Source organism: Platichthys flesus, chromosome 4, assembly GCF_949316205.1.
Source record: "Platichthys flesus chromosome 4, fPlaFle2.1, whole genome shotgun sequence".
NCBI lineage: Eukaryota > Metazoa > Chordata > Actinopteri > Pleuronectiformes > Pleuronectidae > Platichthys > Platichthys flesus.
In genome coordinates, this window is record NC_084948.1 from 12,796,924 (window position 1) to 12,810,910 (window position 13,987).

Genomic DNA, 13,987 nt, shown 5'->3' on the forward strand with positions numbered 1-13,987 from the left:
CTGACCTTAGAGTGTGTGTGTGTGTGTGTGTGTGTGTGTGTGTGTGTGTAGGTGTGTGTTTTTTTCTATGGTTGTTTATGTTCCATGGTCACTTTTAGCTGGTCCTCAGAGCTTCAGAAGGTCATTTTAAGAGTTAAGACTCTTTAGGTACAGGTTAGAGTTGGGTTTGAGGTTAAGGTTAGGGTTAAGCTGCGGCTATTCTTGACAGATTGGTCATTGCGAGCGACAACACAACACCCGTTCCTTTCAACTGGCCCTTGAGGCGCAAGACTCGGAACAGTCTTCTGCAGGTGTCGCTGCTGGAAAAGGGCAAAGAAGAGGAAACACAAACAGAAAAGTTTTGCAATTGGCTTATTTCATCCAAACACTTTGACGCTTGTGCACACTTCTTTACTGTAGCAACTGGTAAAAGAGTGTGTTTTCCATTTTTCCTGCAATGCATCTTCTTTACCTACAGTCTGTAATTTCCCTCCAGGAGGCATCAGATATTGGCTCAATTCCCTCATCGTGTGACACAAATAAGGAAGCATAGAAATAACTGTAGATGGTACAGGACGTCATGTGCAAACACAGGAACAGTGGGTGAAGTCTAGGCTTCAAAGAATAAGGTGAGGGGTTAGGGAATGGATTATGTCAGTTATTGTCCTCTTAAGTGTGAAAAGACAAACCTGTGCGTGTGTTTGTGTGTGTGTTTTGTTTGTGTCACAAATTCTCTAAGGTTTTATTGTGCAATAGTTGATTTATGTTTTAGTTAAGTAGTTGTTATTGGTATTTCCTGATTAGCTATTACTCTAAACACTTTGTAAAGTACCGTTATAGTTTATAAAACCAGATGGTAAAGCAATAATAGTATAAACTCAAACCCACAAAAGGTGTAAATATATCCAGCAACAGGATGCAGCCCAGACTGACAGTGGCATGTCACTTAAAAGAACTATTGTTCTCAATAGCTGCTATAAAACTAGGTGTGACTCTTGGTCACTGGAGAGTGATTCTAAAATATTTTTAATGTTCAGTCAAAATTTCCTTTTAGTCAGTTTGTTTCCTCTTCCCCCTGTTCTGCCCATTTTCATGACCTTCTGAGAATGGATCGGAATATTTTCATCCAAATGATCTGTCCCAAAGCACCTGCCTCAAAATCCATTTGAGTCGATTAATACAAAATAAAAATCAGACATTTCATGAAATTACCCAATTCGCTGTGTTACCAAGAGATAGATGAGATGATTCATGCCACTGTTTATCTTTTTAATTTTAAGATGCAGCCAGCAGGCAGTAAGCTTGGCATAAAAACTGGAAACAGTGGTAAAAAGAATCTTTGGCTCTGTAAAAAAATTAAAAATTAATCCTCCTACGAGCACTAACACTCTTTGTCAATCCACACAAACATAGCAGTGTAAAAAGCTTTAAACTAAAACTGAAAATGGACTTTGTTACCTTTGCTGTTTGTAAAAAGTTTCCAAAAAGCCAAAGGCTTCTTAACGGTTGGATCTGAGGTCAATCTTTGCTGACATCAAATCGTCGTTAGACAGAAATGTCACATTTACATTTGTATTCTTTTTGTGCCAAAATGCATAAAAGTCTATGGGCTCTATTTTAACAACCTAAGCACATGGTCTAAAGGAGATGGTGCAAGTGTATTAAAGGCTTTTGCTAGTTTAATAGTGAAGGTGCACATGGTTTGAAAGGGTTGTAGGTTTTTTCCTAAATTAATTATTGGGTGTGTTTTGGGCGTAACACGCGATAATGCAATCAGAGTGTAAAATCCCATTCAGTTTAATGTGTTCTTGCACCTCGGTGGATAATGGCTGATCTGTCAGGCTTCATAGATGAGTTGCCAATCTCTGTGTAAACATAAAGATCTGAGTGTAAAGATCTTGTACCATTGACTTTGAATGGTTCAACAATGCCCCTTACCACACCTCGGTTTAAGTCCAACATGACCGTGGTCACTCAGATTGGGGCACTTGCATCGCGCTCTCCATTGCTTTGACGGTGTGTAAGAAAGGGCCCAGTGTGTTTTTGTAGTGTGTAGATTTACATTTTGTGTGTGAACAAGCTGCTCTGCTTGTTTTTATTTAAAACTGGACTAACTAACTGATGAGTTGTAACCACTAACACACAGCAATCGCCTCACCACAGACTTGTACCGCAAAGAGGAAAACATCACAGTCACGACGGTGGGAGGAGCCATCCACAGCCCACGCTACCCGAACGCTTATCCCCGCAACCTGCTGTTGTCATGGAAACTGCTGTCACCGCCAGGGAGCCGCATTCACCTGGAGTTTGACGGACACTTCGGCCTGGAGGAGGCTGAGAATGGAGTGTGCAGGTAAAAGATGAGATGCAGAGTAACAGATAAGCAGGCAGAAAGAAGGCAGGGCAGTGGAGTTCAGAAGGCAGACTCAGAGCAGGAGACATGAAACGAAACAGAAAAGACATAAGGAAGAGAAGGAACCTGACCAAAAGGGGGAAAGAGGGAAAGAGGTAAAAGACTAGGAGAAGTCATATGAAGTCACATGAAAGTAACAGTGAGTGAGAGACTGAAAGATGGAGTGGTCGATTTAAAGTTATCAAAGAGGGGATGAAAAGTTTAGTGTGTAAACTCTCCAGTTGAGCTGTACAATACAGGGAAAAGATTTCATAGACTTCACAGTATCACATCAACAGTAAACTGTGATGGAAAGTATGTGCGAGAAAAGACTCGGCAAAGATGCAGGGGGGTAGAATCACTACAAGAGATGGACAGTTGAAGTTTGCTTTCTTGGCAAGAAGTAGAATAAGTTTGTCCTTGTGGGTTGTGGGTGGGTGGGTGGGGGGGGGGGGTATACTTTCAATCCCCATATGCAACTCCACTGTCTTTGTAAGCACTTTTCTGAAAAGACAAGGGGGAGCAGCAGGGGTGGAAGAGGGGGAGGAGAGAGAAGAAGAGGTAGAAAGGAGCTTTGCCTGCTTATTCAGATCTCCTACGTCACATCGACTACATTGTGTGTATTTCTGTGTGTGCGTTCGATAGATGTACTAACTGAGTGGGCTGTTGACTGCTTGCTATGCATATTATATGTTTTTTTGCATAATTTTGGCAGGATGGCCAGGTGGTTTGAGGAGACATCAAAGAGTTCTGATGACAAGAGTTGAAGTGTCTGATTCCAGAACTATTCTAGACTGTGCTAATGAGAATAGAAATGCACACCAAAGCCACATTCAGAAATGAACGGAAATTGTTTGGGAAACTGGTCCGAACATTTTCCCTTTCACATATGAAGAATGTCCTGAACATTCAGGTGAGAGGCGGCGCCATGTAGGACTTATCATACGAATTCTGACGCGGAAATGCGTGGAGGACACTGAAAGATGTTTGTATTCTACCAGTTTTTCGTCATCAACACCTTTTGATGCTGAATCCTCTCGGACTCACTCAGATATTTTTCCAAGGGAGTGGCAGGAAAGGTCCGTCAAAATGTCTCTGCGTTCTCCAAAACAGCCAAAAGCAAAACAAATATACACAATGTCTGAACTCCAGTGCATGTCTGAAATAAGCTTATGTCATTCAACCTAAATCAGCTTTTATTACTTTTGTTACTTCTTTTTTCATATTGTCTTTGTTTCACTCCAGGTATGACTTTGTTGAAGTGGAGGACCAATCAGAGACAAGCACTATAATTTGGGGTCGCTGGTGTGGGCAGAAAGCTCCGCCCCGCCTCAACTCCAAAACCAACATGCTCCGAGTCACCTTCAAGTCTGATGATTACTTTGTTGCAAAGCCGGGATTCAAAGTCTACTACTCCCTGCTGGTGAGAGACCAACACACACACACACACTCAAGAACACACACAGACACACACACACGCAGTGACAGACACACAGCTGACGATGAATCAGGAGCTGATATGTGGGACACGGCTTAAAGTTTTTTTGTCACATTGGGTTCAGCCCGAGTACCCCTGCATTGCTCCAGGTGAAGTGCTTCTTTCACTCTATTACCCCCACTTGACAATAAAAGAGAGAAATGGTATGATGAGGAGGTAACTAGAGAGGAAGGGAGCGAGGGAGGATCTAGTAACATGGTCGGTAAAATGAATTTCCCACGCGTCCAATCGACATTAGAGGAGAGATGGAAGGATAGGGAGAAGGAGGGGTGGTGGTGGTGGTGGTGGTGGGGGGGGGGGGTGACAATGTTCTCCTAAAGGCTGTCAAATGAAGGGATAAGGAGATTAGCTTTGTCAATCTGTCAGGAAGAGGAAAGAATGAAATAGGGAGAGTCGGATTTGAAGATGTTCTCCCGCTCTATAATCGAGGGGAAAGGGGAAGAGGGAAAGCAGTGGAGAGAGAGAAAGAGGCTTTAAAGATGTTCCTTGACTTCCTCTTTTATGATTAGAGGAGCGAAAGAGGAGAAGAGACAAAGCATGGCTGACGAGCTTGAGCTCAGTGGCATCGCTTATCATCTGATAAAAATCCCTGGTATGAGCACAGATGGAGTAAAGGGCAGGGCAGAGAGAGAAAGCGAGGCAGACAGAGATACTGTTTTTTTTTCATACAGTCACTGGGGTTGAATGAGATTTTTAACGATAAGGCCGTCGTTGTTCTTTGTGTTGCTTGGCAGCAAATCCTATGAAGACCAAGACCAACCATTAATTCATTATTTTTTTTTTGATTTGACAGAATAAACAATGGAGAACAGATTTTTAACAACTTCATTTTAGGAGTCATTGACTTACTACTTATACTTGGATTGGCTTGTCTTGGATTGGCCACTGAGAAACAGTGAGAGCACAAGAGACTAAGCAGATAAATCCCAGTCCAGTCTGCATAGCCACAACCTGTAGTAGGATTACTAAGGAGATGCAAGTCCGGTAACAGCTTTGGCTGCTGTGTCGAGTACACAATATGTCCAGCCTGTCTACAGCATCAATTCAATGCAGCAGTACATTAGCCATCACTCTGCTAGTTTTCTTTTAGCCGTCTGCCCTCACACTCTTGTGAGAACAACGCTCGCATACGAATCAGCTGCCAGCAGCCTTTTAATTTGACATGGAAACCAGATCAGATTCGTACTGGTTTGTGAGTCATCTTATTTTGGGGGAGCTAGAGGATAGGTGTTAGCTTGTGGCATCAGTTTTCACAGCTTTAATTTGATACCTTTATTAAATTGTTTTTAAAAAAAAAAAAAAATCTGAAAACACAATTGGGATCCATTTTTAGGCTTTGATATTTAATTACCTCAACCACAGACACTAGAGGTTCACAATGTTCCAACACCATCGACTAATAACTAAATGAATGCGATCGGCAGTTTGTGTGAAGCGTGACTGGAATGAGGAGACACACATACACACACACTTACACACACACACAAGGGAGAGAAGTTTTTCCTGCTGATTATCAATCATAATCAAGGTAAAAGTTTGAAGTCAGCCTCAATCAGGATTTAAGACTTGATAAAATGTACCTAACTTTCACCACTGCAAAAACCACACACAACTGCCTTATCTCTCTTCCTCAGACACTCGTCCGGTTTTTCTCTGTCTTTGCACCCTCCTCACCCTTTGTATTATTTCTTGTGGTCAAATAATCCCCTTTCTGTTCATTTGAAGCAGAATCCAATGCTTGAGGGTTTTCCCATTTCATCAGTGTTTACCCATTTTTTAGCCAGCCCCTGCATTTCTCTTTCTATCTTATTCACACAAACACACACACACACACACACACAGAGAGAGAGCTTCCCTTCAGCTAGGCCGGAGCTGTGTGCGCGGCTTAATTTAGCAGGTCTAATTTGTTCTCTGCAGACCTGCCGAACAGATAAGAGGGAGGAGGAGAGTTAGCAGAGAGAGGAGAGAAGGAAGAGAGACAGCAAGCGAGAATGAGGAGAACCAGCATTGGAGGGAGAGAACAGGTGTCTGAGATGGTATCAGCCAGTCAGCTAATGACTGAAACAGCCTGGACTCAGAGACGCAGAGAGAGCCACGCATTTGTGAGGCAGTGAGATATGGAGTGGCCTCAGGTTGACTAGATGAAAGAAAAACCAAGAGGGGACGTAAACAGCATTAGTGCTAGACAGAGAAAAGGTAGCGTCAGATGGAAGCGTATAGGAAACAGACAGTGAATAAGTTCATCGGTTTCAGATCTTCAAATCTCATGGTCACTATCATCACTATCTACAAATCAACCTGAATCCGTCTGTCTGGTAAGAGCTCATCACAGGTTTTATCTGGGTTCCTGGAAACCAAGCATATTACCTACAGGGTCTAGCCTGGTCCAAAATACATTCGGTCTGGACTGTTACACTCATGTCTTCGGTGTGCAGTGAAAATGACATAGTGCAGCTTGTAAAAACCTTTAATGGCTGCTTGTTAATTAGAGGAGCATCATGCTGCGGCATCCTTAGCATTTTGAGTGGAAAGCCAGGTCTCAGAAAACTTAAACTCATGAGACATAACAAAGGTTTGAAATTAAATCGTTTAAATCACCTCTCATGGTGGTTTTTGAGGCGATTAAATTGGATTTTGTCAACCTGCAAATGTATCAATCTCTCTAAGATGCCTTTATGATGTTTACTCCTTCTGAGTATAAAGGCCAGTGATTGGTCTGTGGAATTCACTCTGTAAGATTTCACAACCTCTGATTTTCATCTTCATTTACTTTGGTCACATTTTTGCCAGAATTGATTTTGTTGTCTGATCTCATCTGAGTAACAGTGCTGTGTTCTGGCTGGGAATGCCGGGGCTGGGAAGTACATCTAAGGAAGATGCAGTTGGGAAAAGTTCATTGATCCAGTAATATGAGCCAAGTTAGTTCCCAGAATCCCAGAATAACCCAACATGTGTGCATCCCGCGGAGACAGGACTCAGTTGTTTCATGGAATATGACCCAGGATGAAAACTAAACACAGGAATGTGTTCTCGTATGTTTGTCCTTCTTGTATTGCTTTCTTAAAAAAAGGACCAACTCTGGTTTATATCATTTTACTGGGAACGTTTTTACATTGATGAATATTTTGGTTGGACCCCACTTCTTCTCCAATGGGCTTGTTGAGGGTAAAGACTTGGTTTAAAGGTTATGTTTAGAGGATGTGCTATTTTAATGTCAATCACCAAGAGACAGGATCAAAACTGATACATAATCCAGATTAAGACCACAATTATGAGAGTAAACAGGAAACGCCAGTGTGCCTCATAGGAGGAAGCATTTTTCTGGCTTTAACCTGGAAAGTAACGCAGAGATTAGATAGGATAAATGTAGCCTGTGCGATTAATCTATTAATAACTTCACCTTCCTCTGGCTGTAAGTGAGATACCGAGTCATGCAAGATCAAAATTCGACAGGATGCTGTTGCTTCCTTCACCGTCCACCACACACACTCAATCCTCAGCTGCTCCAGCATCCAACTGTACAAAACAGGATGATGACAAGGGCACCTCCCTGGTGCCCTCTCCACTTCACTGCCACTGAGAAGAAGAATGATTCCATAGCACCAGTGAGTTTGGCGACAGTGGCGGCTGATGAAAACATGAATGAATGTGTTAGAATTATAATTCAATAAATCCCCACAAACATCTAATGCACCACCAATGAAAGGCAAGAATTTAACACAATTCTAATCAGGGCAAGAGCAACTACACCACAGTTGTTAAAGAAAAAGTTACATATATATCAATTTACATTCTACTGAGACACACTTACATTTGCATATAATTTTGTCAAGGACACACTTTTTAAAAGTAATACCATAAAAAGTGTGAGGAGGGTCGTGAGATAAGTAGTTATAGTAGGAAGGTAAAAGTTTGGTACTGTAGCTGTCAGGTGACGAGAGACTACATCCTGAGACGTTTTCAGTCTGCAGGTTCTGATTCCCTGTCTCTGTTTTTAGACTCTATTAAGTGGCCCAGATGTGCTTAAAACATGAAGCATTTAACCTTAAAAGGAAATGAGAGTAGGGATCTGTAAACACGAGTCACACAAACACACACACACAGACACACACGCCCTGCTCTGTCCTACAGGAAACCTTCTGACCTCATTCACAGCTGGTTTGGGTGTGCGTTTATGTGAATGAGTACATTTAAAGGCTTTGATGTCAACTCTTTTACTGACACACACACTGGAACACACACACACACACAGACAGACAGACACACACACACACACACACACACACACACACACACACAAACTAAGATAAAGTGAGGGCACTGTGTCTTTGAAGTGTGGTTGAGACATATTTACTGTTCCTCATTGGCCAGAGATGGTATTTAGGACTTTTCCAGGAGAGGGATTCAATATCCAATGAGATTTAATGTGTGTGTGTAAAGAGAGAGATGCTGGAGACGGTGTGTGTGTGTGGGGGGGAGAGGGAGTAAAGATAGAAAAAATGTGTTCATGTGTGCCAAATATGTCAGTCTGATGAGTGCGTATCACGTTAACATGCTTTGACCATTCTAATTTCTTTGACACACACAAACGCACACGCAGACACATGAACACACACACACACAAAGGCGTGCTGTGACCAGCTTCATTGGAGATCTTTTCAGATTTTACCAACACAACGACGGCCCATCAGTTAGACAGGCAGAATTCTGTATGTCTTGGATAACCTTAGTTGTGTGTAAAGTCGCAATAAGGACATACACTTTAATGTTTACACAAAGCCAGGGTTTATGTCCCATCTGGTGATCTTTCCGCAATGTCCACATGTTTTACTGAATCACCTAAACACAACCATCACCGACAGTCACTGTGAGTAAATGCAGAAGTATCCATCCATCTAATAAAAGAGTCACTTGCATTCCTAAACATTTAAATCCACAACAACAGCTTTTAGTATCGTTTATGCTGTAGATGTCTGTTGAATGTATAAATAGGCGTTGGTTTTCGTTGCTCAAACTTAAAGGCCCCACAAGTAACTTTTCACTTTCGCCTCTGTGGACAAAAGCCATAGTTCTCCTATCGCTAGAGTTGTTGTAGGTCAGAAAGTAGCAGCGATAATAAAACGTGACCATTTAGTAGCCAATTAAAACTCCTTGTTGTACGTTTAACCAAACTATAGCGACAGTACCAAACAGAACCTATCAACATTTGTTATTCAGTTAGCCCCCACATGCAGTTATTGTGATGTGTGCGTTGCAGTTTTTGTTTTAGGTATAAACTTGCACCAACAGGACCCTGTGCATATAGCTACAGAGCCACCACATGTCATTTAACCTTGACGACCAACCATGATTCCTTAAGTCAGACCTAAATCCTGTAGTAGGTGCTACAGTTCATTTGATGAACTAAATCAAACAGGCTTCTCCAATCACCAACTGAGAACAATCTTGACTCTAAAGCACAAAACAATCTCAAAAAATGTGTATTGTATTAATTTAATAATAAACTCTCTTTTCTGTATGGTTCTTTATCCACCCCCGCAGCACGAAGCTCCTCTACCTGCAGCCAACACCAACTGGGAGGCTGTCACTATGCTCATGTCGGTGAGTCACACACAAACATACACACACATTGTTATGGTTAGAATCCCAGAATTCAAATAAAAACAGGAAATGGTTGACCTCTGTTTGAATTAGATGTGCCAGCGCCAGACCTGGTTCTTAGTCACACGTTAACCACAGAGAAATCCAAAGAAATAACTGCATATTTAGTTTTTTTGCACAAAGGAAAAGGAAACTTCACATGAGGATCATCTCGAATCCATCATCAGGATGATACTATTTTATTTTTAATTAATCTGTATCTTTTACAAACCCTTTTCTTCCAAACCATACATTAATAGTTAAATGTATAGCTTAAAAGAGTATTTGCCGTTGTAGCAGATAGTGTTTTGAACACACACTGTAAAGCCATACCTGCCTTCTGACCCCATCAATAACCCACACACACTGGAGAACTAATAATTGAGATACACGGCCCGTTTGTATCATCCAGCACCCCCCACACAGATCGTAATCATGCGTGTATGCACTTCACTTAATATGCATGAAGCTTGCGATGCAACATGACATGCTTCCTTAGACTAATGTTTTTATAACCATGTGTAATCAGTGTAATTTGTGTCTGTGTGTAAGAGTGCTCGGACTCAGTGACATACTGTATGTGATTGTAATAATTAGCGTGCGCTGCGCTACGTGGCAGTTCTTCTGCATGGGCAGATAATGGTTCTGTGTATGTGGGTGTTTTTGCATGTGCACTGTGTGTATGAGGATGTCACTTCCAGGGCAGAAGGGAAGTTCACACATGTTGGCCTCTTCCACTTCCACGTTCTGCCTTAATCTGCTTCATGGTGGTTCCACACCCACTTGTGTTGGATTAACATACGTTCATGTTTGTATCTGAGCAAGTCATACAAAATTATGATTATATATTACATTATTATCATTTTATCAGATTATCTTGATAAAAATAATGATTTCCCAGCTATTTTCTGTTTCTTACTGATCTACTGATTTTGAGCTTTTTTTTAATTTTGCACTAAGTACAAGGTATATCAGACCAGGATATCTGAAAAGTAATTAAATTACTTCCATGTTCAGTTGAGCTTGCGTGTCACCATTAACTTTACATGAACCGGGTTTCCATTTTGTGTAGCAGGGTGTACCGATCTAAGTCTCAGCTATCAGCCCTGACATTTCCTCATCAATTACCTTTGTCCTGTGGTCTGCATGGAGGTCAGTGCTGATTATGGCTGCCAGAGTCAAAGGCATAATCGTCCTACATGCTGTCACAATTTGATTGTGATTGCCTCCTATATAGATAAAGAGCCAGCAGCAGGGAGCTGTCATCATTGGGTAATCATCTGTGTTGTGCTTTATATTCAGGCATAGAAAATATACAATATTAGAATAATCTATGAAAAAAGTATGATTTTCACAGTTTTGCTCGTCAGACTAACTGACTTTAACAGGTGAATGGCTTTATATATACGTAGTGTTTATCATGGCACAAACAATTCATGTGCTGTGCATAAGATTTTGTTTAATTTCCAAGAATGCTATTGCAAATTTGAAAATGAACATACATTTGACATAATATACAGACAACAGGTTGGTTCTTTAACATGTCAGACTAAACCCAGATGCTTGGGTGTATAGAAGGTGAGTGCATGGAGAGTATCTAAAATCACAACTGCAACATTTTAGATTAGTTTTTAATCCCAGTCCACATTATAGAAACATATGACATTTATAACAGTATATACAGTATATCCTTGTAGATTTCAAGTGAGAAATATAGAAAATAACTCCAGTGGAAAAAGACCACATCAGATTTATACAACTGCTGTTTTTTCATTGCAGAAAAGTTCACTCTCAACTCTTTGTAGGAATCTGGAAATATTATATACATTTATGGGCTCTACAATAAAACCTTTAAATTTAAATATTGTTGTGCTAGATAACAATGGTGGAAGAATAGCAAAGCGTGCCGAGAAGCCCTCATGGCTAGCTGAAATTTCCCTGCAAGCAACCTATAAAGAACAACTGCTGATGCTAGACTGGGCTTCAAATATATAATGAATGATTAATCGATGTATTTTGACCTTTGCTGATAGCAGGACAGCGGTGGAGGGCAGATGGTGCCCGTCACGCAGGTTCCTTTCTCATTGGAGGATCTGGACCGGACCATAGCTGCCTTCGACACGGTGGAGCAGCTGCTCAGATCCCTGAACCCAGACACCTGGAGGCAGGACCTGGACAGCATCTACACTCAGACACACATACATTATATGTCCAGGGCCTATCATCTGGCAAGCAGACATAATAAAGGTAACTATACTGAGCTCTCTAATCCATTTGAGACCTTTACATGATTTCAAAAGTCTCCAGAGGATACCATGTATAATTATAGTGAGAAGATTGAAATAACGTCTTTGGTTTTTATATTTCTTTAGGACCACAGATCACAAGGATCAAGCAGATTCTTAAGTAATTTTACTTGAAAAGTGAAATTATGTTTATTTTTTATCAAACATATAAAAACAAAAAAATTTATGCACTATATCTAAGTATAAACGCAGAAGAGTACAATTTAGTATCCAAGCCTTCAGTGGCTTGTTGAGTTAGTAAAGGAAGATGGGAGCGGTGATCTTCTCCTGGTGTTTTATCGTGCTGCAGACGATGATCCACAACAGCTCTGCTGCACTCCCAGTATTTCTCTGCAGCCTGGTGCAGTCGACTGTACCATAGGGGAGGGGAGGGGGGGAGTGTGCAGCCTAGTGCTGACCAAGAAAAGACCCACGCACCAGAAGACCCTTTCTATTCTCACATTGCAGGCGACACCTAAAGCTCTGTGATACAGTGCAGCAGAGGGGAAAGTCATATACAGCTCCATCATTTGAGGAAAGTGATCAGTCGGTGCTGTGATGACTGTGATGGAGACACATCGCTGCCTTATGAACAAATATAGAAAAGGTGGCAGCCGATGAAACGGTGCTAATGAAGTGTTGAATATTCAATTGAAACCACATTATCCCGTCTGTGCTGGGTAGGATACAGAATTATTATGATATTAGCTTGTCTGCTGGTTGAGTGTACATCGACGTATTTAATCAGATGGGGTGCGGAAATATTTTGACTTTGAAAGTAGCATTTAAATAAATCAATATTAAAGATTACCGAGGGAAAAAGTAGCCCCTGTTCATATTAAGATGTAAAAGCAGTGGCTGAGTAAGTTGTTGCATCATCAAAAGGAGCAGTTTGCTCTTGGGGAGTCGGATAATGAGTCAATGACAGATTTAAGGTGACACAGGACCAGCCGTTCAAGGCAGTTCTTCATTGTGAAGTCAGTGCCAATGACCCGCAGTCACTGAGGCAATAGATTTGATCCGTAGGTGCACAGCTAGAGCCGATGTCTCAGAGCAGATTTGGAAAATTTGGCACACACACAAACATGTCATTCATGTGGAGAACAAACTTAAGGACGTGTGTGTATTCAATCCCATCCCTCTCACCTGTGCCTCTGTCTCGCTTTGTCTCTCTACCCGAGGGTTCGCTTGTTCTTTGGTAAGTATGTGCGCTTGACAGCAAATCGATCTCTATTTATCAGCGCACGCGTGTGCTCTGCTGGCAAGAGGCAGCTCCATGTACGGGTAGTGTGTGCATGTTGCAGCACTAAACACAGAGAGGTGCATAGGTGCTGCAGATCTTTTATACTCCGTGGTACAGTATAGCTCCCTCTAATTGGAAATTCAGCCTGTGCAGCGGAGCAGAAATCTGCCACAGTCAGCAGCCCAGCTTTGTTTTCATTAAGACGCACACACTCAGAGGCTCACATCCACCTTTGTTCCCGTGAAGGACAGTAAGTCTGATCAAAATATTAATTGTGCCTGAGTAACTCGCAAACATGCACACACTCACATAAATAAGTTTGAAGAAATAACAACGACTAGCAGATTTTTTACAGACTATTGAGTACACCCCCCCCCCCCCCCCCAATGATCACGGGTGAACATGTTTGCTATTTACACCTCAAAAAACGGTGGACTGTAGAATGACAGGAATACTGACACCTGCATTAGCCAATGAGAGCAATCTGACGGAGAAGTGTGCCCGACCAGATGAAGCATACACCAAAACATGGCTGCCGACCGCGTGAATAGGACGTCTGTTTCCTTTAGGCAGTGGACAGTAGGAAAAAGGACAAATCTGTGGAAGTGTGACTTCAGTTGGAGTGAGTCCTGTCAAAGCAGAAAATGGCTGACAACAAAGACACGCCGCCTCCATGTTTGTCCAGAAATGGAGAAAGTGTCCAAAAAGTAACCCTATGAAAGACAGACATTGGTGGCCATAAGGGCAACATCATCATTCTCACAGTCTTGCTTGCTCGCAGTCTCTCGTCTCCCCTCTCGTACTCCCTGACAATGTTCCCCACCACTGCATTTCTAAAAACAAGCTCAGCCCTGAAAGTGCCTGCACACAAATCCACAGCATACCTTTGTCCCCCCTGCATTTGGTGTTTAAAGACAGAATGTGCCCGTCAGAGCCAGACCCAATGTACT

The 13,987-nt window shown here is 41.8% G+C and overlaps 1 protein-coding gene across 2 annotated transcripts in view; it reads left to right on the top strand.

Annotated features, from left to right (window-relative positions):
- pdgfd (platelet derived growth factor d) overlaps positions 1-13,987 on the top strand; it is a 46,689-nt gene that overhangs the window by 23,139 nt on the left and 9,563 nt on the right. The window contains exons 2-5 of one of the 2 annotated variants that reach the window (XM_062386730.1): positions 2,143-2,332; positions 3,617-3,794; positions 9,411-9,470; positions 11,546-11,756. In XM_062386730.1, the coding sequence (XP_062242714.1) occupies positions 2,143-2,332; positions 3,617-3,794; positions 9,411-9,470; positions 11,546-11,756 (639 nt within the window). Of the gene's footprint in view, positions 1-2,142; positions 2,333-3,616; positions 3,795-9,410; positions 9,471-11,542; positions 11,757-13,987 lie in introns of both variants that reach the window. The other variant, XM_062386729.1, reaches the window with a different exon arrangement.